At 38.5% G+C, this 19042-nt stretch overlaps 2 protein-coding genes across 4 annotated transcripts; both read left to right on the forward strand.

Moving 5' to 3' along the window:
• The first annotated feature begins 2287 nt into the window (after positions 1–2287).
• LOC310726047 (histone H2A.Z) lies at positions 2288–4203 on the forward strand. Its single transcript, XM_083541217.1, has 5 exons — positions 2288–2425; positions 2708–2785; positions 3054–3167; positions 3558–3687; positions 3873–4203. Exons 1-5 carry the CDS (start codon positions 2423–2425, stop codon positions 3932–3934), a joined length of 387 nt encoding a protein of 128 aa, XP_083397343.1. The 5' UTR covers positions 2288–2422; the 3' UTR covers positions 3935–4203.
• Positions 4204–11419: 7216 nt separating this feature from the next.
• Positions 11420–18690, forward strand: LOC310726046 (G protein pathway suppressor 2-like). 3 transcript variants are annotated; one of them, XM_083541214.1, is made up of 11 exons: positions 11441–11591; positions 11885–12002; positions 13192–13301; positions 14568–14680; positions 14821–14900; positions 15038–15117; positions 15219–15393; positions 16789–16872; positions 17019–17095; positions 17573–17668; positions 18264–18690. In XM_083541214.1, the coding sequence occupies exons 2-11, from the start codon at positions 11909–11911 to the stop codon at positions 18348–18350; spliced, it is 996 nt and encodes a 331-aa protein (XP_083397340.1). In that variant the 5' UTR covers positions 11441–11591; positions 11885–11908; the 3' UTR covers positions 18351–18690. The 3 variants fall into 3 exon arrangements, with proteins under 3 accessions (XP_083397342.1, XP_083397340.1, XP_083397341.1); XM_083541215.1 differs by having other exon boundaries at positions 17573–17608; XM_083541216.1 differs by lacking the exon at positions 17573–17668 and having other exon boundaries at positions 11420–11591.
• Positions 18691–19042: the final 352 nt, after the last annotated feature.

Here is a 19042-nt window from a genome sequence, read left to right on the forward strand (position 1 = left end):
AAACCACATGCAGTCAGCTAGATCAGCATAAGCAGCCAAATATCTTTCAGTACCTCTGTGTAGGTGGTAGTAGCATGTCTGTAATTTTATGCCAGCCATTTGTCAGTAACAGATTTCAGCTCTTGCCCTGGAAGGCATGCCATTCCACTCATTACATGAACTGTGTGCCTCATGAACTCTTGGATGCTATGCAAAATTTCCTCATTTGCCACATGTAAATCTAAATAATTGTACTGTTATAGATAAACATGCACCAAAAGCACTGATATTTTGTTTACCATTGTTTGAGCAATACATTGGAAGAATTTAACATTGTGTGTATTGTGCTAGATTTGAGTGTCTGCATAACTAAATGTTCATGTTAATATAAGTAGTAATGACCTGCTGTGAAACTCTTGCAGCATGATAATGATCTTGTGCATTAAGTAGGTTTTATATGAAAAATGCTTTAGCAGCCTTGTATATATATATATATATATATATATGTTTAACTATATGTAGGTCAGACAAGGCTGCTAAAGCATTTTTTAGATGATTAAATGAAACCAGGGTCAAACTTGTACTCTAGCTCTCAGCCATTTGCTTTTTGAGTTACAGCAGGGGCAGAGTAGTTTTGCAATGGCGCCTGCAGCCATCTTGTGGAGCTTTCAGTGATTGCAATAAAATACCTTTACTAATCAAATCAATAAACTGTACATTATTGGTTGTATGTGAGCAAATGTATTCACTTGGTAACCTTTTTTCCAGTGTTTGAAATAAATTATGAGTTTCTGTAATAAAAACATGGAAATTAGATTGTTTTATGTATTTTAAACAACATTGCTCATTAGTTCATACCATCATAAAAAACTGAAATGAATGAAAATTGCAATTCAATTATTATCTAATTGCATTATTTTAATGGATCCAGAACCCGAGAACATCTATTATGCCTGTGATTGTGAAAAGGGTCTAATTTGAATTTAGACTGATACATATCCTCTTTATACAGTTAGTCTCAAAGATTTGAAGAGTTGAATAAAGAGGTGTGAAATGGTCTTGGTGTGGCCTTCAGTATATTAATTGACCAATTCACAGTTTCAACAACCATCTAATTCTTGACTGACATGTTGTTTAATCATTTTTAGGCCTATTTTAATCTGCAAATTGTGATTCTGTTAACTTGAGAGCAAAACTAAATAGGTTAGGGCATATTCAACTTTTCTGAATTAATTTCAGCTCAACATTCTGTCATTTACCACTGAAACAAATCATTAACTTATAACAGTACTATACATCACAATAAAGTGTCAAATCCAGCCAATAAACACAATTATTTCTTTCATACAAGGGCCAACAGAGGCAGCTTTCTGGGTGGTGGGATTTGAACTCATGTCTTATTGATCATAAGTCCCTCATCTTAACCAGGTGCAAGGCATTAAAAAAATATAATGTAAATATAAATATAGTAAATAGCAGATTTTGAATAATTGAGAAACTGTAGATACCAATTACAAAAAACTCTTGAAACCACATGAGGAAAGAGTATATCACAGAAACACCATATTCATTTATAAACAAGCTTCAGAATATTTCATATACATACTCGTGAAATACACATAACGTACTGCTGTCACAAACCTGTAGTTAAAGCAAATACTGATATCTAAAGGGTCTTCTTATGAGAAACAAGTTGAATTATTATCTAAATATTTGGTATGTTAGACTATATGTGCTATCAGATATTTCAGACACAAAAAATAGGTTTTTGTTTGAAGTTTTGTAATGAGAAATGGGAAAACATGCAATGGCGAAAGTTTATGCTATCTATCTATCTATCTATCTATCTATCTATCTATCTATCTATCTATCTATCTATCTATCTATCTATCTACCTATCTATCTATCTATCTATCTATCTATCTATCTATCTATCTATCTATCTATCTATCTATCTATCTCTTTACTTGTTTTTTTTATTTTATTTTATTTTATTTTAATATTTTATTTTGTTTGTTGCTGATGTTAGCTTCAGTCACGCCACTGGAACTACATTATTGACTAACCAAAAGTTCCTACAATAAACATTGTACAACACAGTCAATTATATATATATATATTAACAGTTCTAATTAAAGGTTAAATTAACACAAACTGAAGTCAGTATTGTGTAAATAATATTTCACTATAGTTATATTAATACAAATATTTAACTTTTTTTTATAACATTTTTGGACCACATTAGACTGATTTCTCGGATTTACATGTTACGACGTCTCTCACCGCCACGCGGCAGCAGGACGAAGCTGATTGGTTGCTTTGTGAGCGCGGTGTCCCGGATGTACTGCCCTTCTCTCTATATAGCCCAGTGAAGGCGGGAAGTCTGTTTCAAACCGAGACTTTCTGAAATTCGGGGCGTTTTTACGAGAAATATATTCACAAAATGGTAACGCATTTAAATATTTGTATATAATTTTTTTAAACGATTTTAGTGTTTTTTATGTGTCGTTAGCAATCCGTTTGGGCTTTTGGACGCTTTTAGCCTGCACACTATTGTCTCCGGCTTATTTTAGCTGTCGTTAGTTTAGCATTGAAGCTAACATGAACGGTGTGATGCAGGCCAAGGGCACACGTTACTCCGCTCTGCTCTTAATAACCCGTTTTTAAAACGATGCATGTAAAAGTTACCATTTTAATACTGCGTGCTGTTGTTTGCTTATTTTTTTAGGCAGGAGGAAAAGCTGGAAAGGACTCGGGCAAGGCAAAAGCTAAGGCGGTTTCGCGCTCACAAAGGGCAGGACTGCAGGTCTCTAGTGCGGCTCCCCCGCGCCTCCATTCATCTCTTACCTTTTATAATATTTCACTCGTATTCATGGTGTAAGGGTTTTTTTTCCCCCTTCACTAACGTTTCAATGCAAATTATACGAATTTTTAAATCCCGTGTAATTCATGTTGGTTGTCTTTTTAATGTACTCCGGATTAAGTTAGTGTTTAGATTATATTCAAGATTTCGCGCGCTTATTAACTTTTTTCTTTTTTTTGCTCCCCATCGTTTGCATTTCCTGTTTTTACAGTTTCCTGTTGGACGTATTCACAGACACCTGAAGTCCAGAACAACAAGTCATGGTCGTGTAGGAGCCACTGCAGCTGTCTATAGTGCTGCAATCCTGGAGTACCTGACTGCTGAGGTATTGATGCTTTAAAGGCAAAATGTTGATCATTAACAACAGTGTTTCTGTGCAAGTTGTACTTTCTTGTAACAACAATTGTAAGCGGTCTCTGCTTTGCCTGGTCATCACATTTTTGCATTTAATACACCTGTGAAATTGATTGATCCGAGTGTGTCCTGTGTTTGTTGGTGTATTATTTCAGCCTCTATTGGGTTGCTTGTTCTTAATAACTAAGCCCTAATAAGATTAGTGTCTTGAAAATCCCTGCTACTGAAATGGGTAGAATGTGGTGGGTATGTGCCATATGGACGCAATGGCAACCTGCCTAAAAGTGGCGGGTCTAATTACTTGCGATTGTGTCCAATCTGATTTCATTATGCTTCAATAGATTTTCCCTCTTGTGTTAAGGTCCTCGAGTTGGCGGGAAATGCGTCCAAGGATCTGAAGGTAAAGCGTATCACTCCACGCCATTTGCAGCTTGCCATCAGAGGTGACGAGGAGTTGGACTCGCTCATCAAAGCAACCATTGCTGGTGGTGGTAAGTTGTGCCTGTTCAGTCTTGTGTATAATACCATGTTAATCCTTGTTGTAAACAATTTAAGATTGCACAGTCCTAAGATGGATTAAACTTTGTTCTAGTGTTATGAATGAAATGTACACCTTTTTTTTAATGTATAAATGTTAAACTGATTTAAAAAAAATTTCTTCCCTTTTGTGTTTAAGGTGTCATCCCCCATATTCACAAATCTTTGATTGGAAAGAAGGGACAACAGAAGACTGTGTAACCTTTCCTGCAAATCTGTGTGGTGTGTCTCAGGACCGGCTCTGGAAGAATTCAGAAGTGTTTTTGTGTAACTTGGTAGTTTCATGACCTTGTGTTCGGCTTTGCATTTACTCATTTCTGGGGTATTTTTAAACAAGGGGGAAAAAAAGCATGGCTTCAGAGAAGCCAATTTTTATTTTTGACAAGTTTAAAGTGTAGTGTGCTTTGTGACTTTTAATTGGTAATTTGTGTTGGTGGGTTTTATTCAAATAAAACTTAGTGCACTGTTAACTGTCTCTGTACTGTCTTTGCTTTAAAAACTTTCTAATGCTGGCTATACCTTTTAATTATATGGTAACTACCATGTTTTTCTTGCTGTAGGGCTGAATTACTGTGTGGCTCAGTATTGATTTACTTAATTTCAGTTCATTTAGAAATCAAATTACTGTGGTCTGCAAAAAATTTAATTGTGAAGTCAATAATGGGCTACTTTGGGTAGCATTTTGTTCAATTAATATATGCAAGTTGCATCTTATTAAACAACCACTTAATATAAATTGCTAGAAAGCCATAAGCAAACTTTATAAGACAGATTAACAAATGTTCTAAATAACTTTTTGCAAATCTCCAAATTTTTATTTGAAATAGAACAGATGTTTCATGTGTGGAACTGTACCATTTTAGGTAAAAACTTAAAAAAAAAAAGTTTTAATTTGATCGTCCAAAAAATACGTTTGGACTGGTCAACAAATGGCTGTCAAATTGTTATTAAAAAGAAATGGGTGGAGGAACATTTTGTAATTTGGGTTATTGGACAAGAGGTGAGTAACATGATTGCCTCGTCAACACCCAAAACCAGAGTCAGAACTAACAATGGGCAGGTTAATGAATCTGAAAACTACTAATTATAGAATAATGTTCAACATAAAGCAAAAGGGGCACCTACCAACTTTTTATGAAGTATTGAGCCAAAATCACTGAAAATCGACACATCAGTCTGTGTGATGAATCTATAATAAATGAATTAAAATCTTATATTGAATTGCTAAAATAAATCTAATTTTAATGTTCTAATTTATTGAGATTGATTTTTTTTTACTGGTTATCCAGAGACCTCTGATGTGATTACATAATCACAAATAGAAAAACTGCCTTATTTCATGTTTTATTTCCTATTAAGTTGAAGTTAATTTCTGCTGTTACCACCAAAATCTCTAGTTGCAGTTACAGCCAAGTTTTCCCTCATGCTCTTGCATGTTAGCATCACAATGGTTTCCTGGAGCAAAAGAACATGGCATGGTCTTCTCTAATGGTAGTGGCCCTATTTATCAGGATGATGCACCTTACCACATAGCAAAAACTGTTTAGTGATGGATTTAGGAATATGAAAAAAGGTGTTGCCTCCCTATCCTCTCAAATCTCACAAACATTAATCTAACTGAGTATTGGTGGAATGTGCTGGATAAACAAATCAGATCCATAGATACCCCAAGTAACAACCTACAGTATCTGCTTCTCACATCTTGTTGCAACATATAACAGCACACCTTCAGAGGTCTCCATGTTTTGACAGGTCAAAGTTGTTTTAGTGGGGAAAAAAAGGATCCTACACAAGATTTTCCAGATGGTTTTAAAGTTATGGTTAAACAGTGTGTGTTTGAATTGGTCTTGTAGGTTAGTATTCCTGAAATATTATTTTCAACTAAAGTCAGGTTTTACATTCATGGTGCAGTGAACAGTTACCGGTTTTGAGGTACAGGTAAAGGCAGTGGCCACCGAAGCTTCTCTGCTGGCCTAAACACAAACAGATTCACTGAAATGTAAATTTTCTTCTGAATATAAATCAATTATTACCAACAGTCTATTCTCTTCATTCCATAGAGTTTCTCTTGGTTGCACTGCTTCCAGTAGTATATGTTTATGTTTGAGTATCCAATCTTATTTCTGCCATCATGTGTTTCCAGGATCAAAGAAATCTTCATTGAAGCTTACAGAATCAACAGTGCAGGGGCCTTGAGATAAATGACAACAAAATTATTGCTGTAACTAATGAAATTGAGGCCACCATCTAGCAGGCGCACAGTGACGTCAACATTTTTACATCCTTTGATTGGATGGTCAGAGAGTGCACTACTCTGAGCTAACAAACCTTATCAATAGCAAATCTTAAAGAAAATCGAGCAAATAAGGCCACGGGTGCTGTGGCAAGTTCGAGTCAGGAGTTTCTTAGGTCAATTTATTTATCTCAAAATGTCCTGCTTGATGTTGAACTGACACCAAACTGTATGTTGGTAATAAGTAGATACCACCAAGCAGCAATGGCGGATCTAGCTTAAATGATGCCCTGGGTGAAGCATTGATTAATTTCAGCTGTGAAAAGCTCCTCTCTGCTTCAGTTACATCACCGGATGAGAAATAACTTATACTCAAGAGGTCCACAAATTTGGACACATTTCTGATAGCATGAGGGGGGCTTGGGAATCTGGGACCCCCCCCCCCCCCCATAAGGCATTAGGGACCCCCATGACAACAAAAAAATAGACTTAGGGGGGTCCCCAAGATTATTTTAGTAAAAAATCTATGAATTACACAACAACTGGGGACCCCCCCCATAAGACTTGACTCAATTCTAGCACTGATGAATATCACCCTGATATATTTCAAGTGTTTATTTCTTTTCATTTTGATGATTATGGCTTACAGAACTCAACCATTAGAGTTGCACAAGCCAGTGCACTCTTAGTGCCGGTCCCAAGCCCGGATAAATGGGGAGGGTTGCGTTAGAAAGGGCATCAAGCGTAAAACGTGCCAAATCAAATATGCGGATCACGAAACAGAAATTTATTCCGGATCGGTTGAGACCCGGGTTACCAATGACCGCTACAGGTATTGTTAGACAACATGGTACCGGTGGAAATTGGGCTACTGTTGGCCGAAGAAGGAGAAGGAGAGGAAGAAGACGTCTACAGAGATGGCAGGAAAAGGAGAAGTGTAGGAGAGTGGAGGTTCGGGTTGGTACTTTAAATGTTGATACTATGGCTGGTAAAGGGAGAGGTGAAGCTGATATGATGAAGAGGAGAAAAGTAGATATCTTGTGTGTTCAGGAGACCAAGTGAAAAGGGAGTAAGACCAGTACCATTGAAGGTGGGTTTAAACTGTTCTTTCATGGTGTGGATGGAAATTCTGAAGGAAGAATTCAGTAAGACTGTAGTGGAGGTGAAGAGAGTTTCTGATTGGTTGATGAACATGAAGCTGGAAGTTGAACAGGTGATGATAAATGTCATCAGTGCTTATGCTCCACAAGTGGGCTGTAAGATGGAGGAGAAGGCAAGATTCTGGAGTGAGTTAGATGAAGTGGTAGATGGTGTACCTAGGAATGAACGAATGGTGCTTGGGGCAGACTTTAATGGGCATGTAGGTAAAGGGAACACAGGTGATGAGGAGGTGATGGGTAGGTATGGCCTTGAGGAGAGGAATGTGGAAAGGCAGATGGTGGTGGATTTTGCTAAAAGGATGGAAATGGCAATGGTAAACACTTATATTAAGAAGGAGGAGCATAGGGTGACGTATAAGAGTGGAGGAAGGTGCACACAGGTGGACTATGTTCTATGTAGGAGATGCAACCTAAAAGAGATTGGAGACTGTAAGGTGTTGGCAGGAGACAGTGTAGCTAGACAGCATCTGATAGTGGTCTGTAGGATGGTTTTGGAGGTGAAGAAGAAGAGGAGGATAGTGAGGACTGAAAGTAGAATAAGATGGTGGAAACTGAAGGAGATGTGAGATGTGAGGTGTAAGATTCAGGGAAGAGGTCAGACAGGGGATCAGTGGTGGTGAAGAGGTGCTGGATGAATGGGCAACTACTGCAGAAGTGATATGTGAGACAGCTAGAAAGGTACTTGGTGTGACATCTGGAAATAGAAAGGAAAACAAAGAGACGTGGTGGTGGAATAAGGAAGTGCAGGAAAGCACGAGGAGAAAGAGGTTGGAAAAACAGAATTGAGATCGACAGAGAGATGAGAATAGTAGGCAGGAGGACTAGGGGCTGCAGCAGCAGGTAAAGAGGGATGTGGCGAAAGCCATGAAATAGGCATATGAGGAGCTTTATGTGAAGTTGGACAATAAGGAAGGAGAAAAGGATTTATACCGAGTGGCCGAGCTGGGAAGGATGTGCTGTAATTTAGAGCAATAAAGGATGGAGTATTTCGAGCAGCTGATGAATAAAAAAAATGAGAGAGAAAAGGTTGGATGGTGTGGAGTTGGTGAAGCAGGAAGTGGATAGGATCAGTAAGGAGTAAGTGAGAGCAGTGATTAAGAGGATGAAGAGTGGAAAGTTGGTTGGACCAGATGACATACCGGTTGAAGCATGGTGATGTTTAGGAGAGATGGCAGTGGAGTTTTTGACCAGGTTGTTCAACAAGATTTTGGAAGGTGAGAGGATGCCTGAGGAGTGGAGAAGGAGTGTGCTGGTACCGATCTTTAAGAACAAGGGAGATTGCAGACTTGCAGTAACTAGAGGGGAATAAAGTCGATCAGTAACACTATAAAGTTATGGAAAAGAGTAGTAGAAGCCAGGCTGAGAGAAGAGGTGACCATCTGTGAGCAACAGTATGGTTTCATGCAGAGGAAGTGCACCACAGATGCATTATTTGCTTTGAGAATGTTGATGGAAAAGTATAGAGAAGGTCAGAAGGAGTTGCATTGTGTGTTTGTGCATTTAGAGAAAGTTTACGACAGGGCGCTGAGAGAGTTGTGGTATTGTATGAGGAAGTCAGGTGTGTCAGAGAAGTATGTGAGGGTGGTGCAGGACATGTATGAGGACAGTGTGACAGCAGTGAAGTGTGCAGTAGGAACGACAGACTGGTTCAAGGTGGAGGTTGGACTCTGGCTCTGAGCCCTTTCATGTTTGCAGTGGTGATGGACAGGTTGACTCTCCATGGACTATGATGTTTGCGGATGATATTGTGATTTGTGGTGAGATTATGGAGCAGGTTGAGAAGAGCCTGGAGAGGTGGAGGTACGTGCTGGAGAGAAGGGGAATAGAGGTCAGTAGGAGTAAGACAGAGTACATGTGTGTGAATGAGAGGGAGGGCAGTGGAGTGGTGCGGTTGCAGGGAGAAGAGGTGGAGAAGGTGGAGAGGTTTAGGTACCTGGGGTTAACAGTGCTATGTAATGAAGAGTGTGTTAGAAAAGTGAAGAAAATGTGCAGGCAGGGTGGAGTGGGAGAAGAAGAGTGGAAGGAGTGATTTGTGATAGCTGGAGCTGGAGGTAGCAGAGCTGAAGATGTTAAGGTTTTCGTTGGGAGTGATGAGGAAGGACGGGATTAGAAATTAGTTTATTAGAGGGACAGCGCATGTAGGACGTTTTGGAGACAAGTTGAGGGAGGCGAGATTGAGATGGTTTGGACATGTGCAGAGGACAGACATGGGGTATATTGGTAGGAAAATGCTGAGGATGGAGCCACCGGGAAGGAGGAAAAGAGGAAGGCCAAGGAGGAGGTTTATGAGGGAAGACATGCAGGTAGTTGGTTTGAAAGAGGCAGATGTAGAGGACAGGGGGGTGTGGAGAAGGATGATCCACTGTGGCGACCCCTAATGGGAGAAGCCAAAAGAAAAAGAAGAAACAGAAGAAGAAGATTATGGCTTACAGATAATGAAAACCCAAAATTCAGTATCTCAGACAATTAGAATATTGTGAAAAAGTTTAATATTGGAGACTTGTGGTGTCATACTCTGATCGGCTAAATAAAACCAAACACCTGCAAAGGTTTCCTGTACCTTTAAATGGTGTCTCAGTCTGGTTCAGGCTACACAATCATGGGGGAAGACTGCTGACTTGACAGTTGTCAAGAGGATGATCATTGACACCTTGCACATGGAGGGTAAGACACAAAAGGTAATTTCGAAAGAAGCTGCTGTTTACAGAGTGCTGTATTCAAGCACATTAATGGAAAGTTGAATGGAAGGAAAAATTGTGGTAGAAAAATGTGAAACGAAGCCTATTCAAGAATTTGGGGGAAATTCACAAACAGTGGACTGCAGCTGGATTCAGTGCTTCAAGAGTCACCACACACCAGTACATGTTTTTTTTCATTAGTTTTATGAAGTATTCAAATTTTTTGAGATAGTGAGTTTTTGTTAAATGTGAGCCAAAATCATTTCAATTAAAAGAAATAAACACTTGAAATATCATTCTACGTTTTAATGATATTCTAATTTATTGAAATACACCTGCATATCCTATTGTATTTTAAATTAAACTTTAAAGTTGCATTGGAGATTCCCCCTTACTGAACTCTAAGTTCAAAACCTATTCAGTACAATCACAGACAACCTTTGACATCACCTCAATTAAAGGTAACCAAATCAATGAGCTATTTAACTGCAATTCAACTAGACTAGTTAGGCTGTAACTGTTTTGTTGCTACACACATTATAATAAACTACATACTATAAATTATTATATTATGTAAGCTAAAAGAACTATTGTTGCTCTATGCGTATACGTATAGCAGGCAACATAGTAAAACCGAAGTGATATACAGTTATTAGCCTATTTCATCAAATGAAGTAGCCTTTACTATCCTCAAAGTGAGATTCCTATTTTTTTCTCTTAATTGGGCTCCTGAGGGTTTAGACCTTTTTTTGTTATGCATAATTTTAATTTGTGTTCAGCTCTCCTTTCTGACGTGACTTCACCCAACCTCCACCTCTCCTTTCTGAGTGAATGAGTGAAGGAACTTCTCTGGGTGGTGGGTGCACACTCCGAGTCCCGACCAGGTTCATTCACCGTGATAATTGTAATTGTAAATAAAAAGGAAAAGTGACTGATTTTGCGAAATGTAACTGAGTAAAAAGTAAGATATTTGACTTTGAAATGTAGTGAAGTTAAAGTGAAAGACTCAAACGGAAATACTTAAGTACTTATACACGAAAAAACTACTTAAGTACAGTAACAAATTACATTTACTTCGTTAATGTCCACCACTGATTTTTGCCATTTGATAAGTTTAATATTGATGCTTCTACCTGACATGATGTATGTGGGTGATGCAGCTGTGGCTGCAGTGAAAGGAGACTTGTTGAATTGTGTTCATTGGGTTTCTAGTTTAGTAATGCCTCTCTATGATGCAGTGCTGCTATACTGTGTTTCTGTGTAAAATGTATGGTTTCTATACCCGTGGCTTAATAATGATGGTATTAAGGGATGGATTGGTTCAGCTAGGACTCCACAGAAGGACTAGGTGTAAAATGCGTGATGTTTTGGTACTCGTAGTGCAGTTTCTGACTGTGTTTCTGCAGTACTGTCTATTGCCCCATAGATGGTGCAACTGCAATAAGTAATAAACAAATAAACAAACAAAAAAAAAATTAACAACAAAAAAAATAAAAAACAAGTATGCGGATATAGAATGTACGTTATTATTTATTTATCAGAATTTTAACAATAATATATAGAGTTTAACTATAAGATACTTTTGTTTCAGCTCTTACGTTGGCAAGCTTGCACCGGAAGAGGAACTTAGAAGTTCAGTGTGACAACGGATGTAGTTGCACGCCTCTCAAAAACAAGTCAAAGCTACACCAAGCAGATTACTACACCCTAAAAATATTGTTAGTCGCGTGTGTTTGAGGAGGTAACGACCATTTGTAGTTCTTTCAGGGATTTCCAAGAAACCGAAGGTAAGTTCTCATGCTCGGTTATTAGTATTTATTAATTGTTTTGTGACATCGCACAGTTAGCTCTGAGCTGGAGTTACATGTGTGTTCTGTAGCTGTCTAGTTTTGCTTTCTGTCTCATAAATGTCATTCATAAGGTTTGGTGATGAACAATGGCACGAGTATTGTATGCTGTGAAATATATATTTAAAGTGTGTGGCTGTGGTGAAGAGAGTAAATAATGTTTTGTGTGTGTGTGTGTGTGTGTGTGTGTGTGTGTGTGTGTGTGTGTGTGTGTGTGTGTGTTTGGTGTTTAGCTGGCCCCTCCGCTCCCTATCACCATGCCTGCTCTGTTGGAGAGACCGAAACTGTCCAACGCCATGGCCAGAGCCTTACACAAACACATCATGAGGGAGAGAGAGCGCAAGAGACAAGGTACAGCATGCAGGATCAGCTGATTGCTTTCTCCTCCTACACGCCTACAGTGTTCAATAACAAACAAAACCTTCAAATGTATCTGCGTTGGTCCAGCATACAATATTGCCTAATCATACGAGGTGGTATCAAAAAGTTTCCAAAGACTGTACTTTATTTAACTACGTTTACACACTATCACCTTCAAAATAGCCCCATTGCACATCGATACAGCGCTTTTAGCGTTCCTGATACTTCTAGAATATGTCCTGGAAGTCTTCTTTTCGAAATCTGTCAAGCACCTTCTGCTATTCGCGATGGATCTCTGCTATGGTGTCAAAACAGTGACCTTTGAGCCAGATATTTACCTTCAGGAAGGGGGCAAATCTGCAGGAGCGTGGGTGGGTGCGTAAGTGAGATCATTTCGTTTGCAGCGAGAGACTAATGCGTGAGGAGAGCTCAGAGTGCACACGTTGTCAGAATAGCACTAGATGCACAGCTACCGATGTAGACAGGACGATGTCTTTTGCCACACTAACTTATGAAGTTCAGTGCTCCCTGTGAATGTGCATGCAGCCTTGTACTGCCATCTGCCAAAACTAGTCTCGAAACTATTTAATACTACCTTGTACTTTAAGGGCCATGCACAGAATCTCTCTGACCAGGGTTGTCTGGTCTCAGCCAAAACGTCCAACACAACTTCATCTCCAAAGCCATGCCCCATGCATGGGAGATACTCTGTTATATGACAGAATAGTGACTGTATATATTTATATTTATGAAATAGACAAAAATGCATAAGCATTTCTTTTCAATTGGGTCACTTCATGCCCCATTATTTAATATAATGACGCACTGATTTCTCTTAAACCTGTGCGAAACAATGACCAAAAGATCTGTAATGTCTGTATAGCTTCCACTACAAGATTATAACACATCATAGACATGCTGTGTGTCAGCATTTAGACTTTACCTTTGTTTCACTGCATTGTTTGCTGTAAAATACAAACACAGATTAGTCTGAAAACCCAATCCACAAACTTACTTTTCCACCTGCATTCTTATCTAAACCTAAAAGCTAGTCCAATCTGGTCTTATCCAATTTCACTAGCAACCCTGCTTTGAAAATATCCTGAGGTATGAACTCACAACTGCCACTGGTTGGATCTTGAATTAGAGAGGTAAATGTACGATTGATCTTTATTTACAGAGGAAGAAGAAGTGGACAAAATGATGGAGCAGAAGATGAAAGAGGAAGAAGAGCGGAAAAGGACAAAAGAGATGGAGGAAAGAATGTCACTGGAGGAAACAAAAGAGCAGGTGAGGGCGTTCAAAGTGGAATTAGTTACTACCTTGGTTGTTTGTGTGATGCTTTCAGGTTCCAAAGGTTTATCTTTTCAGTGTATATAGAAGGGAAAATGCATGTGATACTGACCAAGACTGGATTTAAAATCTTTTTATTAAAATGATTTACTGTTTGCTAGAATCTATTGTTTCTATTTTGAAATAACTGAGCTGTTGGCAAATCAATCAAATATTTTGTCTTACTGTATAAATCAATGCTACAGTGCATAGGCTTTTTTTTGTAAACTGAATAAACATAATTATTGAGTCAGTGGACAATAAAATGGGGTTTAATATGAGGTACCTGGGCTGCTGTGAGTCTCCCTGATTATTATGTAATCGTTAGACTTAATACATGAAATAAGACTGAGTACAAAGTAAAAGGCAGGAGTTAAAGATCTGATAATATGTGTGACATGTATTTGTTGTTTTTTTCCTGCTCGAGGATTTAAGGCATTTGTTTTCTGATTTTAGGGGTGATTTTTGATTAAGTGGTGGCGATCTGATTCAAGCTCATTATGGACTTTGTGTTCTTACTCAGTTGTTCAGTTTTTGACCTTCGAGAACACGATAGCTAGCCAGTTCAATAGACAGGGGGTGTTGGTGAAATTCTTCCTATCGTTTTTCCAGTCTGAGTTATATTAGGTGAGGGTGCTCAACCCTCTAGTGTAGGATTTTTTTACTGCATTTCAGCTGTAGAGCTAAGGCACAATTACACAATTGTCTGAAAGTAACACAAAGACCTAAAAGTTGATAGCTTCGATAGTGTCATTATTTAGGCATTATACTATTATACTCTTTAGGTATATTATTTAGTGTGACTTATGTGGTTTGAGATCATGAATTCTCCCTGAATGTGTTTTTTGGCACTCATTGCACACTTTCAACTCACTGAGGAAGAGTACAACACTACACGTTACACAATGTTCCTCCACAAATAGATTCACAAGCAATTATTTTTTTTTTTCCCCAGAAATGAGTTCCGTAATCTCCAGCAGCTTTAAGTCATTATTTTCATAGACTAAAAAGAATTCTCATAAAGCGCCAATAAAAACGCAGCTGCTGTATGAGTATACTCACTGAGCACATTTCCAGAGAATATTTTGTTTGTTGCAATTGAGAAAAGTCTTTTGTTGTACGTTCAGAAAATGATGGCTGTTGCCAAAAGCATTGCTCAAGCATAGGACACGTGTTTAAAGACCAAAAAGTTGCTTGTATAGCAAAGTGTGTGTTGCCTTTCAGGTTCAGAAGATGGGGGAGAAACTGCAGGGTTTGCAGGAGGAGAAACATCAACTGTTCCTGCAACTTAAAAAAGTCCTTCACGAGGAGGAGAAGCGTCGAAGGAAGGAGCAAAGGTGTGTGAGAAATTGTGTGTAGTTTGATTTGCCGCACGAGATTTAACAGTGTCATTCTTTTGTGCTGCATGTTTACTGTTTAGAGGATACTTCATATTTAATTACTTGGGTCCTTAATGCGCACTTTCTCTCTTTGGCAGTGATATTACAACACTGACTTCAGCCAGTTACCAATCCAGTTTACCTCTGCATTCAGGACAGCACCTTCTCAGCTTGCAAGGTGAAGTTTAGTGATCCTTTGGTGCTTCTTCTGCCTGTAAAAGAGTTATTGGTGTCGGTCACACTCTTTGACTCTTGACTACGGATGATGGTCTATAGTTTTATTCTTTAAATGTGGTATATGTATCTGTCTTTCAGGCAGTCCTGTGAGTCACAGCAGGCCTGGAAGTCTGTTGGCAGAACGTGGTAAACAGTTGTTTCAGACACCTGGTATCCCAGTGAGTATGATTTGTGTAGCCTTTTTCCAAAACACAGCACGACCGCTATATGTTATACTGCTGGTTTCAGTCTGTAAGCGATCATTGTTTGTGTTCATTAGGGCCGTCACTTCCCCGGACAACCTGCTTTCACTTCAGGCTCTGCTGAGCATGCTCAGTTTGCAGCCAACCCTGCGGTTCATGAGGCATATGCAGTCACGCAGACTCAGCATCCTTCCTCCTATGGCCCAGCCGCATCAGTCCCCATCAGCTTTTCGGGAACGCAGCTCAGAGCCGGTACGTAAAAAAATAAAAAATAAAAAAGCCAGTTTGAGAAAAATCTAGGTTTTAAAGTGGTAAAAACTACAAAAATTAGGCGTTATTCCCTCACACTTAGACCTAAGCGGTAATAAGATGAAGCAACACAAATCCTTTTACCTTAGAACTTCTGTAAGTCAAGTAGCCAAGTATATATAATTGTTTCCAAATGGTGGCAGTGGTAAAAAAAAACGTGTGTGTATATACTGTGTATGTGTATATATATAATATGTGTGTGTGTGTTTGTGTGTGTGTGTGTGTATACACACACATTTTACATCCATATTAATGTCTGAGCTTGCAAAGATTTAAGCCTACTGAAAGTAAGTGACAATGCAGAACTCAATTTGATCAAGGGATATTTGTCTGTAAATACAGTATCTCCAGCAACACTAATAAGAAGTAATTAAATGGCATTAACTTACCAGGCATGTCACATGATCTGGCTTCTCTGTTTGTTTACTTTCTAATGCAAAGACCTTAAAACATATTTCGGTTAATGAGTTGCTGCTATTCTTAGCCAGTAGTTCGCACATTGGCATATAATGCGAATAAGCAGTCGCACATGCAACACTTTCTTACACTACTGTTGTGTGCATAATGAGACTCCTAGCAAATTGTTTTCTTATCCACTAGAGTTGGTATGGTAATATGGATGCAGTGAAGTATTTTATCCCTTGTTTCAGCTGTAGTTCAGCTTTAGGGTTTGCTTCAGCGTGTGTACGCACTACAGACACATACGGGGGATCAGAATCAGATCTGGCGACTGAAGAGACGTGCTTTGTTTTATAGAGCGTTATCACATTTGAAGTAACCATTACAAGGTGGAATTGTGGCCATAAATGGATACTTACTTTCAGCAACCATACTCTGATAGGTTGTCACATTCGAACCATCCTGGATCGGTTTTAAAGGGCCAAAAAAACCATTTCCCACACTATTATACCAGACTGAACTTTTAACACAAGACAGGCTAGGTTCATGGATTTAGGATGTGGATGCCAAATTCTGACCCTAAGATTTGTGTAGAGTGGAGAACACTGCATTTTATTCATCCACAAGAGGAAAATTGTAACAGAAATCACAAGTCTTGACAAGGTGATTGTCCAGTCATGGTTTACTTGAGCCCACTGTAGCTCGGCAGACAGGAGTGATACCTGTTGTGATCTTTTGCTGTTGTCATTTATCTGTCTCAAGGTTGGATGTGTTGCACATTCTTTTATGCTTCTTAAAAAAAAGTTATTTTCGTCACCATAGACTTCCTGTCAGCCTGAAACTATGTGGTCATTCACCTACGATCTCTTGTCAACTTCATCAACTGTTTTCTCCAAAGAATTGCTGCTCACTGGGTGTATTTTTACCTTTTTCCTAAAGGTGCTTCACCATACCAGACCATGCCGTATCTGTCCCATCAGCCACAGGGTTACGCTGTCCACAGCCACTTTGCTTCCCAGCCAGGTAAAGACTTATTTTCTTACATCATATTTTTTGCTGAATATGTATTGCTAGGTGTTAAAATCTCCTGTTTTTCTGCTTATCGCTAAGTAATGAACGATCCTATATGCTTTATTCACTGTTTACTCACTTATTTTTGACTATGGCAGGATTTCTCCCCAGTGCCAGTATACCCCTTCAGAAGCAGCTGGAACATGCCAATCAGCAGTCTGGTTTCACTGACTCGGTAAAAAAACTTTTATTTCAGGTTGCAGTTTCTTCTTATAAACCTACTTGCACCAAAGAAAGAAATGGTGGTGGAACCTTTGCATAAGCTTGTGGTGCCTGTATAAATGACTGACACAGTGTGAGTTTTGTTCAAACCCAACCTATGCACACACTCACAAGGCAAGCCGAGGCTTGTCATTAACTGTCCTTATAGATTTTCTTAGAGCCATTTCATACAATCCTGGTTGTGAACTGCTCAACGCTGACCTGAATAGTCTGAATAGTTTTTACGCATTAGCATGTACCATACATTCGAGCAGTGAGGAGCTTTTCTGTTAGATAGCAAAAAGTCCTAATCAGCTTGAACGCCTAAATTCTTGACAAACTTAAAGCCAGTGTAACAGAGTGCAATAGGTGCTACATATACGTATGAAATTTGCATACACTGCTTGACAAGCGAGGTATGTCTACATATTTAGGTGTGTGTGTATTACAGGGTGCCCTGAGGCCTATACATGCACAGGCTCTACATGTAAGTGCTGCAGGTCTGCTGCCTACACCTTCACTGGCTGTTCAGATTCCTAATGCAAAGGTGAGCTCACTGAGCAATATGTTTTATCTCAGTGAACTCGTTAATTAATGTTCTATCTCTAGTTACTATTTAACTTTTAACATAATTTGTGTAACACACTAAAATTGCATTAAAGTTCTCTCAACCCGCAACAAGCTATGGATTACCTCGTGCATACTGTGGTCTTTTGCCAGCACTGAAAAGTCACAGGTCATTATTTTTGTTCGTGATATATATATAAATAATTCTGTCCAGTGTAATTCACATATAGATGAAGTAATGAGATAAGAATACATTTATTTGAATTAGTTTTAATAAATATATATTTTTTTCTACACAAAATAGTTTTTCATAAAATTTTTCATTAACATGATCATCGAATTCCTCTTGTGCCTCGACCCATTCCCATTCATCAGAATAACCATGTTCATTGTACGGTATATTGTAATTGACACTCAAAAATCATTTCTTTAGCTCAGTAAGGTGATAAGACAATGGTTATTTATAGCTGTCTCACTCTGACTGACTGTATGTTACCTTGGTTTTATTTCTATATATAAATCATTTGGATACATTTTACTTGCTAAACACTAATGTTTCTGTGTGCATTTGTCAGGCTCTGAGCTCTCCTCAGCCAGCTCCCCGTCACGCTTTCCTCTCCCACCCACAAGCTGGACAGAGATTCTATCACCATAGCAAGTAACCAAAAGCAGACCACATAAACAAAATGTTAAAATTTTTTTTTCCCCCTGTGGACCTGTAACCAAAATGCCCATCACACCGAGTTAAGAGAGGGGGAAATAATGTTTATAACTGTACAGGTCTGATTTTGTGTCTCTAAAATGTAAATACACTTTTCATATAGATATTTTGTGGCTTCCTTTTAAAAACATTAAGTGCAAGAACTTGCTCACTAGTTTTTTCTTTTGTATAATGGATACATTTGTTGTCAAAAGTAAATACACATGGATTAAAGACATCTGTTCAAGTGTGATAGAATTGTCCAATTTTGTTCAGACAAAATAAATGCATTAAAGCAGGAACTGTGTGTTTTACATTTCCTGTACATATTTTCATATGGACATGACTTGTAAAAATAGATGCCAATTGGAAAGATTTACCTAAACAGACGTTTATTAGCACTGTAGAAGTTCCAGTTGTTTTTACACCATCATTATATTTGATAAACATGCCTAGTAATTCTTAGTTTTAGAATGTTTTTTTTTTTGTTTGTTTTTTTTTACATTTCTTTCCCTTGTTCCTTGCTGTCGCCTTCCCACAAAAAAAAAAAAAAAAAAAAACGCTTCATGTACGATCAGGCCAAGATCATTGACAACCTGAAGAAAAATTTGAAAAAGAAGGCTTCTCCCACAGTACAACATCTTGTAGTTAAAA

Source organism: Silurus aristotelis (assembly GCF_946808225.1).
Source record: "Silurus aristotelis genome assembly, chromosome: 5".
In the NCBI taxonomy this organism is placed as follows: Eukaryota; Metazoa; Chordata; class Actinopteri; order Siluriformes; family Siluridae; genus Silurus; species Silurus aristotelis.

What these genes read in the sequence shown, in the direction of transcription:
- LOC310726047 (XM_083541217.1), top strand. An exon ending in CACAAAGGGCAGGACTGCAG is followed by an intron (nt 2,786 to 3,053) that starts GTCTCTAGTGCG and finishes CTGTTTTTACAG; the next exon opens with TTTCCTGTTGGACGTATTCA. An exon ending in TGGAGTACCTGACTGCTGAG is followed by an intron (nt 3,168 to 3,557) that starts GTATTGATGCTT and finishes TCTTGTGTTAAG; the next exon opens with GTCCTCGAGTTGGCGGGAAA.
- LOC310726046 (XM_083541214.1), top strand. Translation starts at nt 11,909, where the DNA reads ATGCCTGCTCTGTTGGAGAGACCGAAACTGTCCAACGCCATGGCCAGA. An exon ending in GCACCTTCTCAGCTTGCAAG is followed by an intron (nt 14,901 to 15,037) that starts GTGAAGTTTAGT and finishes TCTGTCTTTCAG; the next exon opens with GCAGTCCTGTGAGTCACAGC. An exon ending in GGGAACGCAGCTCAGAGCCG is followed by an intron (nt 15,394 to 16,788) that starts GTACGTAAAAAA and finishes TTTTTCCTAAAG; the next exon opens with GTGCTTCACCATACCAGACC.